At 59.0% G+C, this 25451-nt stretch overlaps 1 protein-coding gene and 1 long non-coding RNA gene across 8 annotated transcripts in view; one reads left to right on the top strand and one right to left on the bottom strand.

Annotated features, from left to right (window-relative positions):
• SPNS3 (sphingolipid transporter 3 (putative)) overlaps window positions 1-10518 on the bottom strand; it is a 34798-nt gene extending 24280 nt beyond the window's left edge. Inside the window, exons 1-7 of one of the 7 annotated variants that reach the window (XM_032322726.1) lie at window positions 9778-10518; window positions 6915-6980; window positions 2804-2940; window positions 2184-2335; window positions 1488-1554; window positions 731-824; window positions 213-372 (exon numbers count right to left, since the gene is read on the bottom strand). In XM_032322726.1, the coding sequence (XP_032178617.1) occupies window positions 213-372; window positions 731-824; window positions 1488-1554; window positions 2184-2335; window positions 2804-2940; window positions 6915-6980; window positions 9778-10015 (914 nt within the window). In that variant the 5' untranslated portion in view covers window positions 10016-10518. Of the gene's footprint in view, window positions 1-212; window positions 373-730; window positions 880-1487; window positions 1555-2183; window positions 2336-2803; window positions 2941-6914; window positions 6981-9777 lie in introns of all 7 variants that reach the window. The other 6 variants (XM_032322723.1, XM_032322725.1, XM_032322728.1 and 3 more) reach the window with 6 other exon arrangements.
• LOC116578421 lies at window positions 291-5572 on the top strand. The gene is made up of 4 exons (XR_004280871.1): window positions 291-380; window positions 742-2360; window positions 2565-4797; window positions 5020-5572. It is a non-coding gene; the product is annotated as an uncharacterized LOC116578421 (long non-coding RNA).
• Window positions 10519-25451: the final 14933 nt, after the last annotated feature.

The following is a 25451-nucleotide window of genomic DNA, read 5'->3' as shown; positions in this document are numbered from 1 at the left end:
CCCCTGTCATGCACCGCCCCATCCCGGGGGCACTCTGGCCCCCCGGGTGCTCCGGATTCTCATGGCGTCACCCACGAGCCCTGCACTCCCCCCTCCACGCGTTCCTTCTCACTGGCCCTTCCTCCCCGATCTCTGTGGGACCAGCTCTCCCCCTCCCAGATGGCCCCAAGCCAAGATCACATTCTCCAGGAAGCTGTCCCCGCTGCCCCCACCTTCCTCCAAGTGCCCTCCACCGGCATGGCTCCGTATCAAAGAGAGCTGGTCCCGTCCGCGCCCCACATTCCAGTAAATCAGGAGGCTTGGGAGTGCGGTTGACTCCTGTCTGCCTCCCCGCCCATGCCTGGAACATGGATGGACGCACTCCCACGAGGCCTGCAGAGGTGAGTGATGAACTCCCAGCATCCCCATCCCCCCGCCCCCCCGCAGCCCTGGGAGAATCACATCCATTGAATAAAGGAAGGGAGTAACGTTCCAAGTCTCGGGTCACTCGGGGATAAGGCAGCGACCGAGCCAGCATCCAGGCTCACACCGCCTCCTTCCCAGCCCCTACGGTCCCATGGCAGGGCGAGAAGGGGGCCTCCAAGTGAGGGAGGGGTGTGTCCGTTGGTGAGCTCAGAGGAGGGAGAAGGCTGTGAGCCTTGGGGCTCCCTGGAGGCCGGGCGGGGCAGGGCGGGGCTGCTGGGCAGACAGGGGTTTTCAGTGACTCGAAGGGAAGAGTGGGGACACTCACTTTCTCCCCAGGTACCTGACATCCTCACACCAGCTGCTCCTTGGGTCCCCCACGGCCGCCTCTTCCTGCTTCTCAGCAGCTCCCCTGGGTGGGTCTGGAACCAGCACGATAAGCAGGATCAAGGCCACGGCTTCCAGGCAAGGCATGACCTGGGCATGGGAGGGCCCGGAAAGCTCAGGACCACACAAACACGCCCGGGACCCTGGAGCTCCTGCCGGTGACGAGCCACGTGGCCCAGGGTCTGGGGGGCTTTGCGCCCTGGGGGCGGGGCAGGGGTCTCACTTCTTGGCTGCTGGATATACGGAAAGCTTGACATCTCCTCAGCCCTAGGAGCACAACCTCTCTGCGGAGTAGTGTCCCCTTAGGACTCCCTTTAATGTGTCCAGTAGACACGACTCCCTCGGGGCTCATGAGCCTGACCAGGGGGACTCACCACCTGCGCCCGCCAGGTATGTTCTGCCCCAAGCTGTTCCCACCCTTGGCTGTCCCTCCCGGAGACCCCACGATGCAGCATGTACGGCCCCCACCCACGTTACAAGCCGCTTGCTTGAGCTCACACTGCTAGCAAACCCAGCAGCCAGCATCTGAACCCAGGGCCATGACCTCCACAGCCATGTTCCATCGGATGTCTGAAGCTGCCAAGGTCTGATCCCTCCCATGGCGCCAGCAACCATGCCAAGTGGCTAAGGCCACTGGAGGCTGGAAAGTCCCTGCTGGCCCAGGGAGATTGGAGGGAAGAAGAGGAGGCTGGACTCACTCGGAAGGCCCAACGCCAGTTCCCAGTCAGCTGCAACACGGCCGACCCCAGCACGTAGCCCAGACCACTGCGATAGAGGGGCAAGGAGGACAGGCAGTGAGGGTGGGGGGCAGGTACCAGCCGGCAAGGCCAGCCTGAGCTGGGGCCCCCACCCAAGACGCTGCTGCTGTTCACAGCCCTGTCACGGGAAACGTGAGCCACGTGAGGCCCAGGTGTCCGCTGCCCTTGGTCAAGTCACTGGTGACCTCTGGCTCCAGGCCCATCCCCTGCACCACTGCCCAATGCGGCCCTATCTGAAGACCCACGGCTCAGCCCTGCCTGAGTCAGGCGATTCCAGGAAACCCGGATTAGAGCTCAGAGGTCAGACTGCAAATCCCACTCTGACCTACACAAACCTGCCCCCACCCTCACTGCCCCAGGGGTGCCTGGCCCAGGCCCACACACGCCCCAAGTGGGCCTTCCCCAGTGTCCTAGGGTAGAGGGAACACCTGTATTATCTCTAACCCTTAAGACAGCCCATCGGCCTGTGTCCTCGCCCCCTTTACAGATGAGGAAACTGAGGCCCAGAGAAGTAAAGGGACAGGACAAGGAAGGGGGAGGGCTGGGATGCAAATTCCATCCCTAGTCCAGTTTCTGTCCTGGCTCCTGTGGGCCTCAGTTTACCACCTAGGGAAGTGGGTCCTGGGTGGTACCAACCTTCCAACAGGAATAAAGATGTAGAAGACGGCCAGCACCCGAGTCCGCTGATCCCTCACAAAGAGGTCGCCCAGGACGGTGGGCGCGATGGTGGAGAAGCTGGCCGAGCCTATGCCCACGACCCCCCGGGACAGGATGAAGAGCCAGGAATACTGGGCAAGGAAACACAAGACCCCAGTGAGTCCCAGGATCACCCATGGGGGGAGGGACCAGAGTGTGGACACGGCCCCCAGGGAAGGAGGGGCCCGGGCTAAAGACCCCTGGCTAGCCTCCCCGCCAGGACCCCCAGCATCACACGGGCGCCCCCTGCTGATGCCTGCAGCCACCACCGGCCCCTTGTCCGGGGAGCCCTTTTTCTGAGCGTCAACCTTTGCGCGGCAGGCCAGTTCCAGTGGACAGTAGCGGTCACCCGCACACGCCCCCAGCAGGCAGCAGCCGGTCGTGCAGGAGAGGAAGGCTCCCAAGGACAGCATCTAAGGGGTTCCTCCCTAGGCCCTGGAGGGCGCCCCTGCCGCCAGCCTGGAGCCCGGAATGGACGGAGGCCAGCGCATCCGCCTTTCCAAGGGAGAAACCAGGCGGGGGTAGGTCCCCAGGGGCCTGGCAGGGGTGTGGGCACCTACCTGGGGGGAGATGAAGGAGCTGGAGAGGCCTGCCCCCGACCAGAGCAGGATCCCAATACTCAGGGCGGCTTTGCGGCTGTGGCGATCGCCCAGGTAGCCGAACACCGGTGCGGACAGCAGCAGGCAGCAGACGAAGACTGGAGGGGACAGGCAGGGCCGCATGCATCTCCCGCTGCGGCGGGCGGGCGTGCGTGCGGGCCTCCTGGCCCCCCCCGAGTAACCGGGCTCGGATGCCACAGTGGGCACCGCGGCAGTGGGCGGGAGCCAGGAGGAGGAAAAGGTACCCCAACCCCCCGATCTCCGCCTAACCCATAACCCAACGCCCAGAGTAAGGGGACTGGGAAGGGGAGTGGAGGGTCCCGGCGGGCTCACGGTGCACAGCTCTGAGCATGCTCCCAAGTGCCCGCGGGGCTGTGGCCCAGAGTGAGGGCGGACGCGGCCTCGGGGCAGCTCGGGGGCCCCCAGGGCTCCCTGCCCGGACCCTGTCTCTGCAGAACCCCCCTCCTCGCACCGGCCGGCCCGCTGGGTCCGATTTTGCTACCGCACCCCTGCTGGGGCAGTGGGGGCGGCGGGAGGCGAGGGCGGTCGGCCCGGGCTCGGCCTCCAGCAGGGTTTCACGGGGTCGGCGGCCGGTCCCGGACCCCGTCGGTGGTGCTGCCCACTCGGTGAAGCAGGCCCTCCGACCCGCGGCGGGACGAGCGAGCCCGGCGGCTGCCCCGCGAGCGGAAGAAGCTGCCGCGCGTCTGCGGGACTCGCCGCGCGCACGGGGACCCTCGCGGCTCGGGTCCCTTCTCGGCAGGTGCAGCGGACGGCCTGGACCCGCCTACGCCGAGGCCCCGCCCACTATAGGTCCCCATTCGCTGAGCGCAGATGATTGACGCGGCCCGAGCCGAATGAGCGCCAGACCCGCGTGCGGTCCCAGCCCCTCCCATCTCCCGGGGCGGCTCTAGCAGCCCGCTGAGCCGCCCGCGGTTGCAGGAATTAGGCCAGTTTGGACCCACAAAACCTGGCAATTTAATACGGTTCGACCGAATACCCCCACAGAAAATGGTCCTCGGTGTCCGTGGCGTTTAGAATTTAACAGCTTCTGCCAACACGGCTGTATCCGTGTCCGCGGGCGCAGAAGCGCGTGCCATGGCCCCGGCTGGCACCTGACGCATCAGTCGCACGCACTGTTTTCGCTCCTTTAACGGTTGAAAAGCGGACAGTGTCTCGCTGGTGTTTCAGTCTGCATCGTCCATCTGTCCAGTGAAGCTGAGCAGGTTCCGGAGCTCACATCCTCTGCCGTTTGGAATTACCACGCAGATGGTGGGGCTAGAGGACCTGGGCTCTCACCCCGAACCAAAGACAACCCTAACCCTAACCCTAACCCTAACCCTACCCCTAACCCTAACCTGTGTGCCTGTGGGTAAGCTCCTTAACTCTTCTGCCCCACTCCAGTCAGTGATAGGAAATGGTAACTGTGCTTCCCACAGAAGGTTACAGAGAAAATGAAACAAAACAAAACGTAGGACAGGCAGCGCCTAGCATTAGGTGACCGCCTTGTAACTGTCACCCATCGTCATCTCTAACTGCATTTGTGGTGTCAACTGCTGTTGCACGGAAGAGTGTAGCTTCTGTGGACTGAAACCTATCACTCTTCCTCTGGCCGGGGTGGTTTGTCTTCTTAAGGTGTATCTTCTCTCCCCGAAGGTTGTAGAAATATTTCCCTGAATCCTCTAATAGTTTTATGAGGTTTGGGGCAGGGATCCCTTATAGATATAAACAGCTTCACCCCGAAGACTCCCTGAGATGGAGAAACCTGACCTAGGGGGAAGGCACCCTCACACAGGTGCATGCCCCGGCTCCTGGCAGCTCCAGATTCGGTGGCTTGGGAGAAAAAATGGAAGGAGTGAAGGAGCAGGGGGTGAACAGGAGGGCTCTACAGGCAGCTGCCAGGACTCGAATCCCAGCTGCGGGACCTTCAGCAAGCCCACAGCCTCTCTGTGGCTCAGGTTTGTCATGGGGAGAACGGCACAACCATAACAAGAATCCCTAACCCTGTGGGATTGTTGTGAAGGGTGAATGGGTCAGTCTCACAGGGCACTTGAGACAGTGTCTGGCACGCGGCGAAGGCCACATATTACCCATCAGTGGACCAACCCCAGGAACCTCCTGTCCCATTGGGAGGGTCAGGTCGGACTGCCGCTGACCCCACCCTTCGCTCCATCTTACAGCTGAGCCACACCCTCTCAGTCAGGGGCTTCCTGCATTCTGCGCTCTGTGGACAAACAGCACCGTGGGGCTCGGGTCTTACATAAGGTCTTACACCAGGACTGGGGAAGGTGAAGACTCCCCCGAGGTCATGGGAGAGACAGAGCCTGGTCGTCAGGCCTCCAGCCCCCTGCTCTCTCCACACACCTCTCGGGGATGCTTCTGCAGTGCTGACCCTCCCTTCACCCACTGCACACCCCGGGCACGTGCACAACCCCCCGACACTTGCACACACATGCACATGCTTCTCTCTCCACGGCATCTCACTTATGGGAGCCTCGTGGTGACAACCCAGCTCACTAAGCAGGGGGAGCACCAGGGAAGACGGATCGTGACTCAACGGCCATCATCTGTTTAATCTAGAAGATTGTGGGGACTGAGCCCAGAGGGTCTCGCTTTGGCTCCTCAAAGGTCGGCACCTGCTGCTGGCCTCTGCCTCGAGACAAGAGCGGTTGGAAAACACACGTGGTCTAAAGCCAAGGTCTGCTGGCTCTTTGCCCCAGGGCCTTAAGAGAGAAGCTTCTCGAAATACGTACCCTTACACGTGTGTTCAGCTGACATTTAAAACACCCTTGTCATAAGTTTAAATAGTTGCAAAGGATGTGATTTTCATCACTATTGTATTTTTTTACTATATTTTCATCCAAATCCTTGGGGCTGCGGGTCACGTTGGGAAATGTGATGTGATCACTGACCCCATCTCATCCCTGACGGGAAAAGGCTGCTATCTCCACACATTGGCTCTAAAGGGCAAAACCAGTCCTTATTTGCCAGATCAAGCCAACAAATCAGGCTAACTGCCTGTCAGAAAGATGTTAAAATGCTGGCTTCATCTTTGCTAATTGAAATAAATGTGTTGACACCCATCCGTGAGACATCTCCCTTCTGAACTGTAAATCCTAGATAAATCGGCCGTCGCGCCAGCAGGACAGCCAGATAAGGCTTGGCACTGGGCCGTGGGCATGTGGCCTGGAGGAAGCCTCCCTAGTGAGTTTCTCCTGACACACTCTCTGCCTGGCTTCCACGGCTTGCCCCGCAGATGCCGAGCACCCGTGGGGATCCCCTCTGTCTGGCACCCCGGAGGCTTTCCCACCCCAGGGCAGAGCACCAAAGAAACACTCAGAATAGGGAGGAGGGATGGTCTTTGTTTGAACAGAGGTGGGAAGGAAGAACCAGAGGCTATTTCTTAGATGTGTCCATTTTAGGAAAGAAAAACCCAAGCTTGAGGGTCTGTAAATGGATTCTTTCAAAACTCTGGTCATGTGGACCCAAGAAAGTGTTTGTGACCCCCCCCCCAGGGGCCCCGCACCCCAGCGTAAGAGACTTGTTCTGAGGTGTTGGGGTTGCAGACTGTTACGGGAGGGGAGCACAGGCAGGAGCCATGCGTGGGCTAGTTATGTGTCTGTGTGTGACCTTGGAATGGGAGGTGTCACTGCTCCCCACTCCTGGACCCCATATGAACCCATGCAGCAAATACAGACCTCTGTCGGTCCGTCTGCCTGTGTTCTGCAGGCCGGAACTTTCAGGTCCGTGGAGGAAAGCCCAGAGCAGGACTGCCCAGCCCCAGCCAGTCTCCGGTGTTGCGCTGAGCCGGGCAGGGATGAGTGACCTATCAGCGTGGCCTGAGGCTCTCCAGCCCCATGCCCCTGCTCCTTCAGCAGCACCAGCGCTCAAACCCAAGACGGCTGCTCAGGTGCCAGGGCTCAGCCCACCTTCTCCATCCTCCCACCCACGCTGGCCCTCAGCCAACCCCTCAGTGCCCCTCCTCTGCATCAGGGGTGCGTGGCGGGGCTCAGCCTGACCCCCGCTCCAGCATGAGACCCGGGCCCCAGCTCCAGAGCAAGGACTCAGTCCTTACCTGTCTGAAGCAGACCGGCATTGCTATCGTTGATCTGAAAAAAGTTCTGTATGTCCAGCAGCATCCCTGTGGACAGACGGACAGTGCTCAGGACGTGGGAAGGGGTCCCCTGGGCCTCTAAGGGCAGCTGGCCTGCCTGTGGGATGGGGCGCCAGCTGACCAGCACAGCACAGAGTGCGGCCCACTGTTCTCGTCCCCTTCCTCCCACACACGTGCAAGCACACACGCGTGCAGATGGGGGGACCGGCGCCTAGAGAGACCCACACACATCAGCACACATACAGGAACATGTACCCCAGAGGCCCAAACGCGCACCCACGTTCACGCACGAGCACCCACCCCGGGAGGCAGACACGCAGATCCACATCCGTCCACACAAATGGGCATGCCCAGAGAAACACACTCTTGGGGCACAGACACACACGCGCGCACGCGCACGCGCGCGCGCACACAGAGTCTGCTTGCCACAGGCCTGCTTGCATTCGCACTCATGCAGGGCTGCTGTTCACATCCTCCTCCAAGGGGCTGACGGCTCCCTGTGGCTGCCCAGGGCACAGCTTACTTAGACTACGGTGTTAATGACTAGGCAGCCCCGCTTGGGTACAAACTCCAGACATTCCTGGATGTACATACCTGCGTGAGCACGGACGCGCCAAGACACACATGCCCTGGGCTGCACATGCGCACACACAAGCATGCGCTTCCAGAGACATGAGCAGAGAGATGGTGCCCCCGAGAGCTTCAGAGACAGGTCCCACTTGGGTCCGACCTTAGCCCCAGCTCCCTGAGGGAGACAGACCCTTGCTGCAACACCAGCAGGGCCTTGAAAGCCCTTCCAAGTTCCCTCCAGGCCACAGGCCAATGCAGCGCCCCTGAGCCTTTGGCAGTACGTCAGCAGGGCTTAGTCAGAGTGGAGGCACCTGCTTAGCTGAGCTGGGAGGCTCAGGCCCCAGCATCAGGAAGCCCTTAGCAATCCTTGTGGTCATTCGGTTATGAGCCGGCACCCGAGCTGGACCCTGCAGGTGTCTGTCTGCAGGTCCCCTCAGAGGCGGAGGCCGTCGGGGTCCCCACGGGGCTCCAGCCACGCCCAAGGCTGTGCTGTGGGCATCCCAGCCAGAGGCAGTCCCCTTTGCCCACAGATGGGGTCTGCAGAAATGCCCACCCGCACCTCCAAGACCTGTCAGCAGGGCCGAGAAGCAGAGAAACCAAGTACCAGATTCTTGTTGAGATCTTTGCTTTGGGCCCAAATGCCACAGCGAGCAGCTGTCCCAGCCTGTCCGTCTGTCCTTCCTTTTTAATATCATTAATCACATGAATAAGAGAGAAGACTTGCCCCGGGTTGTATCCGCTCCCGGGCTCCTCCCAGGCCTCCAGGGCTGGGAGTGGACTCAGCCTCCTTCTCCCCTTCAGCCCTGAAGAGCTGCTCCCCACAGGGCACTGGAGCTGCAGGGAAAACCGCCCGCCCCAGGGGTCCCTGCCACTCACCCTGCATGGTTTCACTTCTCCGGGCCTCCTTGTCCCGGCAAGTGACCTCGGCCCTGCTTTCCACCCAGCGGGAGGAAGTCCCAACAGGAAGGGCCTCTGCTGGTGGGACTCGGGGCCTCCCCAGCCTGTGGGGCCGCCAGGCCTCTCTGCCCCTCCAGGCTCAGCTTGGGCCCTGGCCCCACACACCTCCACACCCACTCAGGCCTCTGCCGAACGCATCGCAGCAGCCCCGGAACCGGAACCCTGGGCTTGTTCTGCCTGCACCGATCTCATTCTAGTCTCCCCACCCCCAAAATTGTCTATGGCCCCCCATTGCCTCAACAGAAGGCCCAGAATCCCAGCATGGCACCCAGGAAGCCTGTGATCTGGTCCCAAAACCATTTTGAGCAATCCCTGCTGTCTCCCATCCAGCCACCTCGCCAGAGCACTCCCCCTGCTCCATCACCTGGGCCCACGCTGACCCCTCACTCAGCACCCTCCCCTCACCCCACCTCCTGCCTCCAACATTCTCAGCTTCAGACCCACCCAAATGCCCCATGTTCTGAGTTCGGCCAGAACCCTCAGTTGCCGTCCCGGGGCCACCCAGCAAACGTCCAGCCTGCTCAGTCCTGTGTGCGCCCTCTGAGCTCCCCAGAGACGGACGGCGTCTGCAGCTCGCATCTTGCTTGCTCCGTCCCTGCCTGGTAGGCTGAGCCTGTCTCTGGTGCACTGGGGTCCTGGCCTCAGGGCTGCTGCAGGTGACCCCATACAGCAGCCCCCCAGCCCGGCCTGGGCTTCCCTCGGCCCCACGACGTGGGCATTCCCAAGCTCTGGAACCAATGGACGGACCCTCCCTGGGTCTGCCCACAGGGTCGTTCAGTCAGTCTTGAATGATTCAGTGATCAAGAGAGAAAAGGGGGTTACGTCTTGTCTGAAGGCGTGAACGAGTGAGTTAGGTGAATGTGGCTGAGAAGACCGGGCGGGCGCCTCGGGGCCTCCACGAAGGAGGTCAGAATGTGCGAGGCCTGCACACAACCCCCGGTCCCAGAAGCATGCGGCCCGCCATCTCATGCCCACCCTGCCAGCCACAGCCTCCCTCAGCGTCCCACCCGAACCTCCAGTCCTAACCCCGAAGGAGCGGCCCTCCCTGCGGCCCTCGCCGCCCTGCTGTGTGCACACGCCTGGGTGGGGGCTGGGATGGGACCTCCAAGCCCCCCTCACCCCGTTGGGGCTTGGCTGGAACCCCTCCAGGGCTGAGAAGGGCAGGGCTGCCCTGCATGAGGGGACGGTCTGCAGGACATGGGGCCCCGTGGGCATGCAGTACTGGCCGGGGGGGGCGCGGCCGTGAGCTGGCGGCCACAGGTGCTTCCCAGGGTGCCATCCACCAGGGCCACCTCACCTGCGACGATGAACCAGTTCATGTAGTTGAGCAGGTTGATGTAGCAGAGGACTGCGGCGGCCGCACGAGCTCTCCCGCGGGACAGGCTCCAGGGGCCGGACACCATCCGGGGGGCCCACGCACCTTCTCCCGAGGCTCCAGGCTGCCTGCCCGGCCTGGGCACCCGGCTCTCCGCCGACATGCCGCCAGCCATGCCAGCCTGAGTTCCTGTCCCGGAGGTGTCAGGGCAGAGGCACATGGGCTCTGCACCGAGTCACTTCCTGTGGGCTCCCGGCCTCCCGACCTCAGAGCAGCTGCCCTAACTGCTCAGCATCTTATCTCAGGTTCCTGCCAAGCCAGCCCCCGGCTGGCCCCGGAGGTTTCACCAGCCCCAGATCTGAGGCCCACGGGGGGGGCCCATACTGGGTGGCCGGACATGACGGTCCCCTCGACCTAGACTGTGGCTTCGGCAGCTGCAGTGAGGAAGAGAAGCTTCATGCGACAGGAAATGAGTTGAGTCTTCGGAGCCCTAGTCTCCAAAAGAGGTTCGAGGGCTGCCCGCACAGGACCTGGGCGGCAAGCGCAGGACATGAGCTGGGCCAAACCGGGAAGGCTAAGTGCTGGCCGGGAGAGCAGCACCCAGCTGGGAGTGAGATCAGCACCTGCTCTGCTCTGGGACCCCATGGGGGTGGGGCAGAGGAGTGGTGGAGAGACTGTCGCCAGGAGCACAACGGATTCAAAATCCAGGGGGAGGGCGCCTGGGGGGCTCAGTGGATTAAGCCTCTGCCTTCGGCTCAGGTCATGATCCCGGGGTCCTGGGATCGAGCCCCGCGTCGGGCTCTCTGCTCAGCAGGGAGCCTGCTTCCCTTCCTCTCTCTGCCTGCCTCTCTGCCTACTTGTGGTCTCTCTCTATCAAGTAAATAAATAAAAATCTTTAAAAAAAAAAAATCCAGGGGGTGGTTTGGAAGAGAGGCTGGGTACTGGCACAGTCTCCAAGGGTCTCTTTACAGGATGTTTATTGGGGCTGTAACTGTGCAGTAGAGGAACCAGGCAATGTCCAGACCAATTAAAGGAACACCACCGCCAAGAGCAGAGGATGTGTGCGTCTCCCCCAAGAGGCTCTGAGCTGGCCCGTGTCACCGAGGCAGTGTTCCCATCAGCAATCCACCACCCTAATCTAATGAGGAAACGTCAGACACACCCAAACTGCAGGACATGGTATTGTTTTTACTAGACTATGTTCTAGGGAAGCTTTAGGACCACAGCAAGATTGAGCAGCCGCTGGTTCTCTCACACACCCGCTGCCCCCCCCACACCCATGGTCTTCCCCACTGTCAACACCCCCACCACGGGCACGTTGTGATGACCGATGAGCCTACGCTCACACGTCATTGTAACTCAACGGCCATCACTTACATCAGGGTTCGGTCTTGATGGTGCACGTTCTGGGGGTCAGACCAGGGTCTGAGGTCTATCTGTCCTTGGAGTACCACGCAGGGAAGTTCCATTGACCTAAAAGTCCTCTGTGCGCTGTCCACGTCCCTGCCCGCCCCGGCAATCACTCCTGTTGGACCCCCTCCCCCCCATAGCTGTGTCTTCCAGGAAGCCACAGGGTCAGAATCAATGGTAGAGAGCCCCTCCAGACTGCCTTGTTCACTCAGCGACATGCATTGATGGGGCTTCCATGTCGTGTCATGGCTTGGGGAGTCACTAACGTTCATGCTGCATAACACGCCATTGTCTGGATGGACCACATTTTATTTATCCGTTCATCTGCTGGAGGACATGTCAGTGGACTGTAGGTTCTGGTGGTTGTAAATAAAGCCGTCCAGACCATCTGTGTGCGAGCGCTTGTGTGCGCTCCGGGTTCCACTCCCTTGGGTCAATACCAAGGCTGCAACTGCTAGACTGCACGGTGTGGGTGTGGAACACGATCTTTTCAGTAGGGACTATATTCACTGTTTAAGATTTATTTATTTCCTTGAGAAAGAGCATGCACATGGGGGTGGGGAGGGGCAAAGGGAGAGAGAATCCCAAGCAGACTGCATGCCAAGCAGGAAGCCTGACACAGGGCTTGATCCCACGACCCTGCAATTAGGACCAGAGCTGAAATCAAGAGTCGGACACTTAACCAACTAAACCACCCAAATGCCCCTTTAAGGAAGGGTATTATCCAAAATACCAAAGTCCTCAAGGACTCAGGTAGACCAAGGGCTTGTTTAGATTAAAGGAGGTGAAAGAGCTATGATAAGTCAGTGCAACAGGTTGTCCAGACAGGGTCCTGCACTGGAGGGAATCACGTGTTACTGGATCAGCTAATAAGACCAGAATGCAGACGGTAGACCCGGAAGACAGACACCAGCATGGTCCTACTGAAGTTGATGACGGTGACATGGTTGTGTAGATGAAGACCTTATGCCAAAGTATATAAGGGTAATGACTGTGGTATATGCAACTGGCCCTCAAGTCATTCAGGGGAAGAAAGGTAGAGACCACACGAGAGCCGATAGGGCAAGATGTAAAGAGGAGAGGAGTTTGGGTAAAGATGGCATGGGTTTTCCATACCATATTGTAATTTTTCTATAAGTCGGAGATCATTTCCCAATAAGCAAAGCACAAAAGGATGAATAACCCAATCAGAAACAGGCAGCAGACTTGGATAGGTTTCTGCAAGGATGTACAAAGGGCCAACGTGCGTGTGAAGAGATGCTCACAGTCGCTCGGCCCTAAGGAAAGGCCAGTCAGCACCACAGTGAAGATGGACGTCCTTTGAGCAGCTCCCAGGTGGGCTCTGCGTTGGGTCTGCAAATGTTCTCACTGGAATAGTGTCATGGAAGATGCTTTGTCTCTTAAAAAAAAAAAAAAAAATGAGAAACCCACTCACACACACTAAGATGACTGGGAGTAAAATTTTTTTCATTAAAAAAAAAAATAACAAGTTTGGTGTGGATGTGTGGGTAAATTAAAACTTTCATACATTGCTAGTGGGAATGGAAAAATGGTTCAGCCTCCATGGAAAACACTGTAGTTGTTCTCCAAAAAGGTCAAACTTGGAATTACCCCCATGACCAGCAATTCCGCTCCTAGGTGTATACCCAGAAGGGTTGAAAACAGGGACTCGGGCAAGTACGTGCCCATGAATGTCCACAGAAGCACTACTTGCCACTGCCCAAAGGCCCAAAAGCCCACCAGCTGGTAAACAGGCTGGTAAACCCTCTCGGTCCCCTCCCTCTTCTGGAGTTTGTACTCTATCTTTCAATCAACTTCACTATCACTCGATAAACTTTGCTGCCTACCAAGAGCAAACAAACAAAAAAACAGGCAAACCAAATGCAGGTTGTGCATGCAATGAAATATTGTCCAGGCACAAAAAGGGATGGGGTCCTGATCCTCGTGGCTGAACACTGACCCTCGAAACACTACGCTAAGTGACAGAAATCACGCACCGGGGTCACACACTGTGTGATTCCATTTATGCAAAATATTCTGGGTGGTTAAGGCCACAGACACAGAAAGCAGACTCGTGGTTGCCAGGGGCTGGGAGGAGCAGGAAATGATCGGTGGGTTTAGGGTCTTGCAAGGGGTGATGAGATGTGTTGGAACCGGACAAAGGTGGTGGTGTCACAATACTGAAAGGACCGAATGCCACTGGATCCACTGGACCGTATGCTCTGAAATGTTTAGTCTTAACATTATGTGAGGTTCACCGCGACTTTTTAAAACGCACTAAAGCAAGCCAAGAAAAAGCCAGTCTGGAGACACGTCAAGAATGTGAGCTTTGCAGGACGACCGACCAGGGCTCAAGTTCCAACTTTGCTTCTTCCGAGCCGCACCTAGGGCAAGGCCACAACCCCTGTGGGCCTCAGGGTCCTCATGGGGATAGTCACGCAGTGAACTATCGAACCATCGGGGTCAAGTGCGTGGAGCTTTCCCCGCTGGCCCAGTGTGGGGGAAGGGGGGCCTCATAGGAGGCGTCTGTGGAGGGGGAGGCTGGCCTTTACTACTGCGGGTCAGGGACGCTCCCGCAGCCTGGGGGGTGGGGGTGGTCTTGGCACAGCATGGGGAAGCTCAGAATCAGGCTCTGGAACAAGAGCACGAGCAGCCCCAGGGCTGAGGGCCTGCCCACGGGGCTAGGTCGCCGGGCGTCCCTCCGGTCCGCACAGCCCAGGCTCCTCACCCGCGATCCGGGTCCTGCCAGCACGCACCCCTGCTCCTGCGGCTGCGTGGTTGCTGTGCTGTAGACAAGGTCATCCTTGAAAACTTCCCAGAATTCGGCCAGGTGTTGAGGAAGTGCTCGGGGTGGCCGTCAGTAAAGTGGGGTTCCCCTGGCTCAGGTGGTGGGGACGTCAATCCCGGACCCACCCTCAGCTGCGGGACAGGCCGAGCTACATCCTCGGGTAGAGCGATGAGAACAGACCCAGTACGTGCACACAGGTGCCTGTGTCCTGCCAACGACGCGAGAGCTTTTCACGTGACAAGCGTGAGACAGAGCTGCTGGTGGTCACCACGCTCCAGGGTCCAGCCCACGCTCCGCCGGGCTAGAACACCAGCCCGCCCCGGGCTTCCCAGCTCCCAGGATGTGTCCCATCAGGCCGGCAGGGCTCAGCAGGGAGGGCAGAGGGCAGGCTCCCACCAAGGACATGGGATGTGTCCCCCGGGAGGGAGGGTCTGGAGGAGGCTGTGCCCAGGGGCGTCGTGGCAGCAAAGCTGGGGGCCAGCAGGATGACACAGTCTCGAATGTTCGGGTGCAGAGCCCGGGCACCCACACTGCTTGGACAGCCCCCCAAGGTCCACTCGGCTTCTGGGTTGGTGTCCATCTATCTGTCGGTGGGGCTGCACGCTCCCTGAGGGGTCCAGGGAGCAGACCTGCTCATTCCTCCAGGGATCACCAAGGAGATGGGGCCACCATCGGGCCTCGCATGCCGGAGCCAGGACACCACAGTCCTGCTTCTCAGGAGCAGAAACAAGAATGGGAAGTACTGTTTTCGACGGGAGGGAAAGATAGCCACCGTCCCAGGAAGGGGCTGGATGGGCCCGTGCCGGCTGCCAAGCCCCACGGTGTGGCCATCCCCTCCCACCCACCAGGAGAGCAGGGGTGTCTGGCCTGCAGTATCTATGGGTTCTGCTGAGTAAGGTGTGACATGTTCAAAATAACTTTCCCTGAAAAGCCCGTGGGCGTATGTCCGAGCCTCAAGAGAAGGGCCTCAGGCAAATGTCCGCAGCAGCACCGGTCACAGCAGCAGAAGGCCAGAAACAGCCCAAATGTCCATCAGCGAGCGAAAGGGTCGGCAGGATGCGGCCTGTCTGTACAGTGGGACAGGACTGAGTCCTAAGAAGGAAGGGCCTTCTGACACCCGCCGCAGCACGGATACGGGATGCGCCCAGTGACACACGCCGGTCCCAGAGCACAAGTGCTGTGTGGTTTCATGCAGCCGGACATGTGGACAGACTGGACGGGCATGCCGGGGCCGAGGGGCCAGGGGGCCGGGGGTCAGTGTGGAACAGGGACAGCGCATCCGTCTGGGGAGATGGGAGGTCCTGGAGATGAGCCGTGGTGAAGGCCGTACAAGGGGTATGGGCTCGGTGCCCCTGAACTGGACACGGACAGATGGTGAACACGGTACATTTTGTGGGATGTGTGTTTTACCACGATTAGAAAGAGTAAATACGGTGATCACACTATCAAAAAAGGGGCAATTTTCTGGGCTCCGGGCTTCAGGGGACTTGTTCTGAATAATGGACAACACTTCCCCTAACAGGGGTCTGCGGCGACCTCACATGGGCTCGGGGTACGGCGGCGAAGGGTCGGTCAGAAGGCACAAAAGGTGTATGCAGAATGACCTCACCAAGGTAAACATAACGAAAATAAATACAAAGCAACCTTGGCGGTTGAGTGGTTGGTTCCCAGGCACTGGGCTAACACGGTTCATTTGAGAGTATCTTGAATAGAGGCCCTTCCGGAGGGGGACCTGAGAGAGTTTAAACGTAGGTCCCTTTAAAAAAATGAAGGTGATATCCAGCCTCACACACTAGAGACAACAGAAAATCACCTGGGAATCGCTCCTCGGAAACACCCAAGTCGCTCTCAGAGGACAGACCAGGAAGGGCTCGTGGGACCCAAGGCATAGCCCACCCAGCAACGGCAACATGAGGACAGGAACTGCCCCCTGGGGGCCAGGGAAGCAGGAGGGCTTGGGGGTGGCGAACCCACAGCATCAGGACAGCATTGGAGACTCTGGGCTTTGCCCCCTTCCTCCCTGAGATCCTTATGGTGTTGGTCTTTGGGTACCTCTCCGCGTTTACATGACAAATCACCCCCAAAACTTCGGTCTTTAAAGAACCAACTTGTTTATTTGTCATTACCTTCCACAGTTTCGGTGGATCTGGAATTTGGGGCAGCTTGCTGGGCGTCCAGGCTCAGAGCCTCCTGTGTGCCCGCAGGGAGGGGTCAGTGCCACAGGCCAGACTGGAGCTGGAGGGCCCACCTCCGAGATGGGTCCCTCACACGCTGGCACATTGGTTCTGGGCTCCGCTGGTTTCCGCAGCAGCGTCCGAGTGTCCTCCCAGGGAGGGGGCTGGACCTCCTCTGAGCGAGCAATCCAACGGGGACAGCGCAGAAACGTCAGTGCCTTTGTGGACCCGACTTGGGGGCCCATATTCTGCTGTACCCCATCAGTCACACGGGCCAGCCTGGTTCACTGCGGGGTGGGGGGATGGCACGGATGTCATCACCGGACCTGCCGTTCACTGGACAGCAGTTTGCAGGCTGGCCACACACAAGAAGGAAGGTTTCTCCCCACTGTGCTCATGTGTGGTGATCAGGGAGGAAACCGCCCCTGCAAACGCCCCAGGAGGCACTCCTCGGGACCCATGGGCAGGGTTGGCTCCTGGGAGGCTGCCCCTAGTGAGGGAGGCCAGGAGGGCAGGTGTCCCCTGGGTGAGCAAGTGTCTTCCATGACTGGCCAACCACAGCAGTGCCCAGCTGGCCTCCACATTCCCGGGAAGAGGAGTGTGACAGGAGGGCGTGACCAGCTCCCGCTGGGGATCCCCACTATGTCTGGGTCTAAGAGGCAGCAGGTGCTGGAAACTGTCCTAACCCGGAGCTCCTGAGCTAGCAGGAGGTGCGTGGGAAAGAGAGAGAGCTGTATGCTTGGGGCCTCCAGCCTGGAGCGCCCCTCGCTGGGCATAGGGCAGTTTCAAAAGGGCCCCAGAGCCTCCTTCCCTGGGGGATCGGCAGCCACAGTGACACCCTGTGGCCACAAGCTGGAACTGCGGGCACGAGGCCCCGCGAGGCGTGCGGGAAGGCCCTGAGCTTCCAGGTCACTCGAGGCGGTTTGCTAATAGTACACGAGCAAGCATGGGCCACTACAGGGAACTAAGTGTTCCGTCCGTGTGATCGCACGCCACATGGTGGAACCGGCCATGTGGATAGCGTATACATACTGGGACAGTGCAGAGGGGTACACCCAAAAGAGGTCACTGGGCCGGTCCCACACAGAGAATTACAGGGCGTGGTTTTCCTATCTTCTCTCTCTTTCTTTCTTTACTGGCCAGTAACTCTACGGCAGACGCTGTGGGAGCACCTCCCCCGGGACTGGGCCTGCAGCCGCCCGGGGACCAGCTGTGATGGTCGGACAAGGAAGCTGGGCGCGGAGCCGGCGCAACCCCCTGTCTGGCTCCAAGCCATGCTCTACCCTCCGTGTACACCTACCTGCTCACCTCCTCTGCACGCACCAGATTTCTGGAATAGCAGAGAAGAAAGGAAAAATCAGTGACGTGTGGGTGTTTACAATCACATGCAGAAGTAATGCGGGGACAAAACAAGCCGCACAGGTCTGTGCCCCACACCTGTGGCTGCCAGCCTCACGGCCACGGAGGTCCCAAGGGCGAAGCCACGCCCACACTGGAGCCACGGGGTCCTGGAGGGAAAAGCTGTGCCTGCCACAGGGCTTCGGGGATCCAGGGGGCGAAACTGCATCTGCGTCGGGGCCGTGGAGTCCCAGGGCAAAGCTGCACCCACAAAGCCAGGACTTGGTGCCTGCTGAGGCCCCTCTTCACATGGGCTCTGCGGACTGGGTAGCAGTTCTGGATATTCCTCCTACTGGTTGTGTTTCCAAACCCCACTCAGAGGTCACCTCCTCCAGGAAGCCCGCAGGCTTGGCTGAGTGCTTACTTTTATCATGATACTGCTGCTCATTCCTGGGAGTTCCTGTCTCCTGCACAGGCGAACGAACCCTTCAAGGGAGAGGTCGTGGGTGAGCCCTTTCTGCCTCAGCTGGGGGCCTCGACCAGAGCAGGAAGACGGACAGCAGGACAGCCTGTCTGAATGAGTGAGTGAGACGGGCTTCTCAGGCCAGTGGCCTGGGAGCCAGAGCCGACCCCACGTCAGAACGGCGTTTCTGCCGCTCCAGCCTTCACCAGCGAAAGAGCCAGACAGAACTCTCGGTTTTGAAAGCGTGACCCAAGGCACTCTTGGGACCTGCTGAGGGAGTCTGGCGTGCTCTCCACTGGGCACACCAGGGCCTCCCTGTGGGTGGGGGATGGGGAGCAGGGGGACAGCCCCAGGGCACAGGGCTTGTTTTGGAGATAATGAAAAGTCCTAAAATTGGCCGCAGTCAGGGCTGCACGCACCTGCATAGACCAAAAGAACAAAACAAGCCACACCTGAATCGCATGTTTTAAATGAAGGCATTGAATGGCATGTGGATGGTATTTCAATAAAGTGGTTAAAATGTCAACAATATGTTCTCACAGCTTCTGTGGCCAGGAAGTCAGAAGCACTTCTCTCCCACATCCTCGGTGGACCTCCTGGTCATGCCTCATCTGCCTGAGACTTCGACCCTGGCCTCTTTCCACCCTCCCAGCTCCTGAGGCCTCAGCACAGCTCTGACCATCTCCCAATGCCTCCACCTGGATGTCCTCCAGGCATTGCAAATGCATGGCCCAAACAGACTTCCTGGTTTCTCGCCTTGAAATGCCCCTCCCTGGCCTTCTCACATCTATCGTGGCCCTGTCATCCACGTGGGGCACAGGTGGTGTGAGTGAGTCCCTCCCTCCACGCACACACCCAGGCCTTCCGCAAATCTGTCCAACCTGCCTCTAGAACACGGTTGAGTCCATCCCGTCTTCCCTCTCCATCATGGCCAGCCTTGTCCTGGGCCCCCTCCTCTCGCCTGTGCCACTGCGGCGGGAAGCTGACTGGCCTACCACCGCCCCGCTGGGTCCACACGCTGTCCCACAGCCCTTGATCTTCGTAAAGTCCCTCCCCTGCTTAGAACATCTTCCCAGGCCTGGCACCGTGGGTGGCCTAGCACCAGACCCCTCCCCTGCCTGCAGGCCCTTCACTGTGTCCTTGACCTGTGGTCTTGGCCTCACATCTTCTTATCCCTCCACTTGCTTGCTGGGTTAGGGCTACATGGCATTCTCTGTTCATCAAAGCTCAACGCCATTTCAGGGACTTCTACCGCCCCCTCCCCCTGGAGTGCTGCTCTGGGAGACCTCTGCACTCCAGGCTTCTTCTTACTCAGATCTCAGCTTCAAGGTCACCTCCTCCAAGAAGCCTTCCCTGACCACTCCATTTAAGGACGTCACCCAGTCCCTCTCTGTCCCAGCTCTATATCACAGTCCAATGGTTTTCTTGTTCATTTCTTCATGTTTTACCTCTGCTGTCCGTCTCGGTAGCCCCAGTACACCAGTGCCACAGTCACTGGCCCTCAGGCCGTGTTCATTCGTGTTTCTGTAAAGGAAGGAAGGAACTGCTTCGTGCTTCCAGGTGGGTCAGGGCTCCTCTCCGAACCCTCTCTAGGAAATGAAGTCCTGTGCCTGGGTAAGCTCTTTGCTTCTGAGGATCTGTCGGCCTTTAAGGCAATCCGGCGCCGGGTGGCCCGAGACCACCAGATGTCGCCAAACACCAAGGTGAGACCCACATTCCAAGCGACAGTTCCTAGGCGGCCTGAGTCTCCGTGGTCAGTGTGCCCCTGAGAGGGTCTCCAGGGACACTCCAGGCAGTACATGCCTTCTGGGGCGACCCTTAAGTGAGGGATCTCCAGCGACGGCCAGCCGGGCAAAGGCCCCGGGGCTGGACTCTGGGTTGTCCCTGGGCCTCAGTCCTCCTGTCTGCCCATCAGGTGGAGACTTTCGGTACGGGTTCTTCCAGTGCGGACCCCTCCTCCGTGGCAGCATCAGGGCTGGAGGCAGGAGGATAGGAAAGGAGAAGCGGATCCCCCTTTCTTCCATCTGTCCCACGGGACAGGGCCGTGTCCTTCCCCGGGTACATCCCTGGCACTCACACGTTGCACGGGAAGCGTCCTCTGACAGGGCGCAGTTTTGTCACGCCCTTGATGAGGTGGGGGCCGTCACGGCAGGAGGAATTCCTCTCCTGAGAGCTAGGGATGTCCCGGGGGAGGAAGGGAAACGTCGTCTTCTAGACGAGCGAATGTCAAAATCATCGTGAGCTCAGGGCTCCACCAAAACAGGCCATCAGCCAGACTCGCAGCAGACCAGAGTTTGCAGAGCCCTGGTTTGGAGGAAACACCATATTAGGTCACTGCGGGCTCCTAGAAGAGGGATAAGTGCCCCCCAGGGAGAGGCAGGTTCACCCTTCAGATAAAACACACACAAAATATGCTCTGCCAGCGGCCGTGCGCCGGAGCAGGGGAGATCAGTGTGGGTTCTGAGAGACAGACCCAGAGCCAGCGGCGGCAGGAAAGCCTGGGGCTTCAGGGCGACACACCCCGAGACCCTGGTCCTTAGTGAGAATGACCCTCACCGCACACACTGAAGGGGCTGTACTCTCCAGTAGGTTACGCCGCCTCTCCCCAAGACCCTTGTCCTGATCCCATCCAGCCCAAGAAGAGAAGGGGCAGCTTTTCAGGGGCACATTTGGACGTAGGGCTAAGGATAGTCATGGGAACACAGTCTCCGGGTCCCTGTCAAACACCCGAGGACAAGCAGGGGAGAGCTCCTTCCCCCAGAAGGCGCCACACAGGCAGAACGAGGTCAAGATGAGCCGACATACAGACCCTTATATGGGGTTCGGCTTTATTGATATAACTCACAAACCACACTACTTCACCCAAATTTCTTTAAAGATTTTACTCATTTATTTGAGAGAGAGAGAGATCACGAGCGGGAGGGACAGGGGGAGTGGGAGAGGGAGAAGAAGGTTCCCCGCCAAGCGGGGAGCCCCATGCGGTGCTCGATCCCAGGACCCTGAGATCATGACCTGAGCCGAAGGCCGAGGCTCCCCGCACCCCCAGGTGCCCCTCAGTGAGTATTTTCTATTTACTTTCAACTTCCTTATCCTTGTTTTAGGTGTTTCTCTCATAAACAGCATGAATCTTGCCTCTTTCAATCCAATCTGAAGGTCAATCTGGCCAAGTTGGTGCTGTTTCAATGATGGTGGCTCAGGCTGGTCAGAGGGGCTGGCAGTCTGCTCCATGCTGGACGGGAGGAGGGATGAGGGACGGCCATTACCAGCCGTGTCTCTGGGCCCGCCTGTGCCTGCTGCGTGCTCCCGCCGAGCCGGCGTTAGGACCTCTCCGGTTTCTCAGAGAGAGCGAGCACAGCTCTGCTGGGTGAGGTCACTCTCGGTCACACAGCCAGCGCGCAGCGGAGCTGGGGCTCTCCTTGGGCTCCGCCGCATCCCAGCGCCCTGCCGGCACGCCCCAGAGCGGGCAGAAGTCTGGCTGGGCCTGGAGGATCAGACCATGCCAGAAAAAGAAGCAGGTTTCCCGGTGAAGGGAAGAGCCCCAACGGAGTGCCAAAGTGAATCAAGGTCAAAAGGGTGGGGCCCCGTTCCGTGTCACACAGCGTCCACAGGCACAGCAGGGACTGCTCCCCAGCCTGTCCCCCTCCTACATTTCTGCTGTCTGTGACGTGCACGGCAGGGTCTGACTGAGCGCTTCCAAGCAGAGCTGGGAAACACCAGATTCTGTTCCTGTTCCGCGGGTGTGTGTCGGGGGCTGCTGCACACCCCAGTAAGTGGGGAGGGGTGTCTCGGAGCGTCTGCCGATGGCTGTGGTGTAAACACTCCCACCACGACACACTCTCCACGTCACCAAACACAGATGTGAGGAGAGAAGCCCGCCATCTGCTCCCACCACCCTGCTGAGCCCTCCTGGAGAAGTCTGCCCAACGGAGGGGGGCCCTGCTATGGGAGGCACTGCTTTCCCAGGGGGGACAGAGAGGCCATGCCCTTGTCCTCCCCCTCCTCCTCCAGGAAGACCTTCCTGTACGGGTGTGTCGGGGTTAAAGAGATTGAGGCTCAGGGAGAACTTGCCCCGTGAGTGCAACCAATGCACCTTGCAGGACTGTCCACCTGTAACTGCGACGCCTGCATGCCCCCGTCCACGCGCCCCTGCGACGCCTGCACGGCCCCGTCCACGTCCACCTGCGATGTGGGCACAGTGCACCGGTGTTGTCCGTACCTGTGCACACGGATCTGGGCCTGGATGTGCATGAACTCATCCAGGTGTTTGGGGCTATTCTTGAGCTTGAAGCAGAACTTTGGTAACTGGTGATTTTTTGAGATGTGATGCTTTATTAAAAATACCCACGTGTTAGATATTCCCACCATCGAGTCCTCAGCTGTTCATTACAAACAGCTTCTCTCTGTCGAGGGTCTTAGGAGCCCCTTCCGGCCTCTGTCCCCAGGAGCACTTTGTCCAGTGTGGGTCACACATGGCCCGAGACAACCTAGAAACCAGCTGGGGGTGGGGGGTGCTGGGTCAGGGGACGGTCCATGGGATAGAGCTAAATCCTTAGGTAGGTGGGAATCATGGTCAAGGAAGGCAGGGAGTGGGAGGAAGCCGGAGGCCAGGGCAGGGAGCAGGCTGTCCGCAGGGGGCAGGTGTGGTCAGGGCAGAGTGAGTGGCGGGGCCAGGGGCTCCAGACGAGGACGTCCAAGAGCCGTGCAGGATCGTTCACCCCGTATGCACACTTAGCTCCACTGCACAGAGGCTTGTGGGAGGCAGGGCACGGACAGACACGTCTGAATCAGCCAAGGGACCAGTGTCCGCCACCTACCAGCTGACTCCATCACTCAAAACAAATGGCATTTTCTTGGTTCCAAATACGTTTGCTGGTGGGCAGAGCCCCAGCGAGAGGTTTGATTCTAGTTGGCCAGGGAGAGACTGAGTTTCCAGAGGGGAGTGGGGCTGCTGTGCGTCTTGGTATCTCCAAATGCAGGCCAGTCTCTGCGCTCACCTTGTTCCCACAACGCCCTCCTCTCTCCTGCCTTCCCCCCACCCCCGCTCTCTCCCTGCTCACTGTGTCCATTACTGACCCACATTCTCCCAGAGAACGGCCGGCCACTAGGTTCCTGTGTGTAACAGGGAGTGTCTGTGTGCACATGCGATGTACGCCTAAGCCGTGGGTGTGCCTGCCCATGCCTGTGCACTCACATGTGCCTGGGTATGTGTGAGCACCACTGCACATGCTTACCCCCGAACCCTCCCTGCCTCACGCTGCTTTGCTGGTCTCTGTGTATCACCCACCCTGCATGTTAACATGACAGCCACTCATGTCTGCAAAGTCCCTTGGAAGGAACTTCATTCAATCCTACAGGTGCTTCTTGGAGGGTCATTATTATATTTGGGTGGTGAGCTATGCGCACCACTAGCCTTCCTTCTGCTAAGCAGGCTAATGATGCTTCCCCAGGTTTTAAAAGTCCAGTCTAATGATGAGATGATTATCTCATTTTTTTCCATATTAAAAAATTCTAGGGGTGCCTGGGTGGCTCAGTCATTGAGCGTCTGCCTTCAGCTCAGGTCATGATCCCAAGGTCCTGGGATTGAGCCCCACATCGGGCTCCCTACCCGATGGGAAGCCTGCTTCTCCCTGTCCTACTCCTCTGCTCTGTTCCCTCTCTGGCTGTGTCTCTCTCTCTGTCAAATAAATAAATAAAATCTTAAAAAAAAAATTCTACTCAGTGGACATCCTTCGACTGAGTCTTTCCAAAGCATCTCCCTTTACAGCAGCTTTGAAATAAAACTGGAGCCTGTGGTCATTCTGTGTTCTCGTGCACCTTCCCGCTAACCCTAACCCTAACCCAGCAGGACAGAGCTGGGTAAGAGGAGGGCGGAGTTACGAAACAGATTGTGTGGAAATACGGCCCGCAGCCTCGTGGCTTCAGTCACTAGGCTACAGGTTTCTGGGTTCCTGGGGGCCTGAAGCACACCCGCCACCGGCCCCAGCAGCCTGTGCAAGTTAAAAGGAGAAGCAAAACTCAAAACGCAGTGACTCAGCACCCTCTGCCAGCTGCAGGTAAGACGTTGAGGTAAAGCACCTGAGAATAAGGTTCGGTTTACTCGAGTCTTGTTTTGACTGATTTCTCAGGCTTTCCCACGCATCCCTGACGTGCGCTGAAGTGTTGCCCACTGGGGTGTCCCAGGTGCAGCCACAACCCTGCCCTTTGCGGGTGGCAGGGAGGCTCTACCCCCGGAGCGTGCAAAGGGGTAGGAGATGAGAGGGGGCAGGCCTGGGTCTCTCCCTCCGGGGTGGGGTGTGTGCGGATCCAGGGAGGGGCCTGGTCTCTACCTCTGCAGCAGGGCTGGGGGGAGGGGCTGCAGGGCTCTACCCTAGGAGCTCAATGGGGGTGCATCTCTTCCCCAAAGTTCGGATGGGGGAGAGGGAGGGGTCTACCCCAGGAACTCAGATCAGGGGGAGGGGGACAGGTCTCTACCCAGAGGGGCTGGCTTCCCAAATCACCTCGAGTGCCCAGCTCTACCTCCTGTCCACTCCTCGCAGGGCCTCAGATGGTTTGCCCTCTCCTCCGGCCCCAGGGTCTGCTGGAAACCCGGCCCCGAGGCCCCAGTCCGAGTGGGTATTTGCCAGGAGCTTGGATTCTGGAAAGGAGGGCCAAGGGCTGGGATTCCTTCCTGAAAGGGCATGAAACCCCCACGCAGAGTAGTCATGGGACCGCATGCCCGCCAGGAGGTGAAGCCCCCGGTGCTCCCATGGGGTGACGGTTCCACTCAAGGACGAGGCCTGGGAGTGGTCAGGTGGTGGGGCTGCCCCCACCCGCTGGGGGAGGCCTGGCACGGTTGCCAGAGTCAGCACACTTCAGAAAAGGACACCCAATTGAATCTGAATGTCAGAGAAGCAACTTTTTAAAAAGTGTAAGTATGTCCCACGCACTATTTGGGCTGTACTTACACTGAAAGATCATTCATTCTCTGACATGGAAATTGATCTGTCAACCCTGACAGACTAAGATGCCTATCGTGGGTGCTCCAATTTGGGATTGGGAACTGTGGGAGACAGGGGCGGCCAAAAGAAACATGGGCCAAAGTCAGAGAAGGATCTAGAACACAGAGATCTGCAAAGGGCGACGGCCTCCAGGTCTGGTCAGCCACTTCTGCTGTCAGGCCAGCAGCAAACACACTCAAGTTGGATTGTGACTGGAGCCTGAGGTTGGTGCAGCCCTGCTTCCCCATCCCCTGCCCGCCCCCCACTTCCTCCTCCAATTGGTCTGGCCACCAGGTCAGCAGCCCACCCCCCAGTCCACGCTTCCCTGAGCCAGAGGGACAGGAAGAGGTATCACGGAAGGAGCGAGACCAGGGTGTGAGTCAGGAGTTATGTGAGCTCTTTGCTCGCTGTCCTGCAGGAAACCAGGAGCAGGAGACACCCTGGAGATGAGTTAACCTGCTCTAGCCAGACCAGCCAAGTCAACCATCCCTCAGAGGCCATGTGGC

The sequence above is a fragment of the Mustela erminea genome, chromosome 18 (genome assembly GCF_009829155.1).
Source record: "Mustela erminea isolate mMusErm1 chromosome 18, mMusErm1.Pri, whole genome shotgun sequence".
Lineage (NCBI taxonomy): Eukaryota > Metazoa > Chordata > Mammalia > Carnivora > Mustelidae > Mustela > Mustela erminea.
Note: the sequence above shows the minus strand (reverse complement) of the source record. Positions and strands in the feature narration are given on the sequence as shown.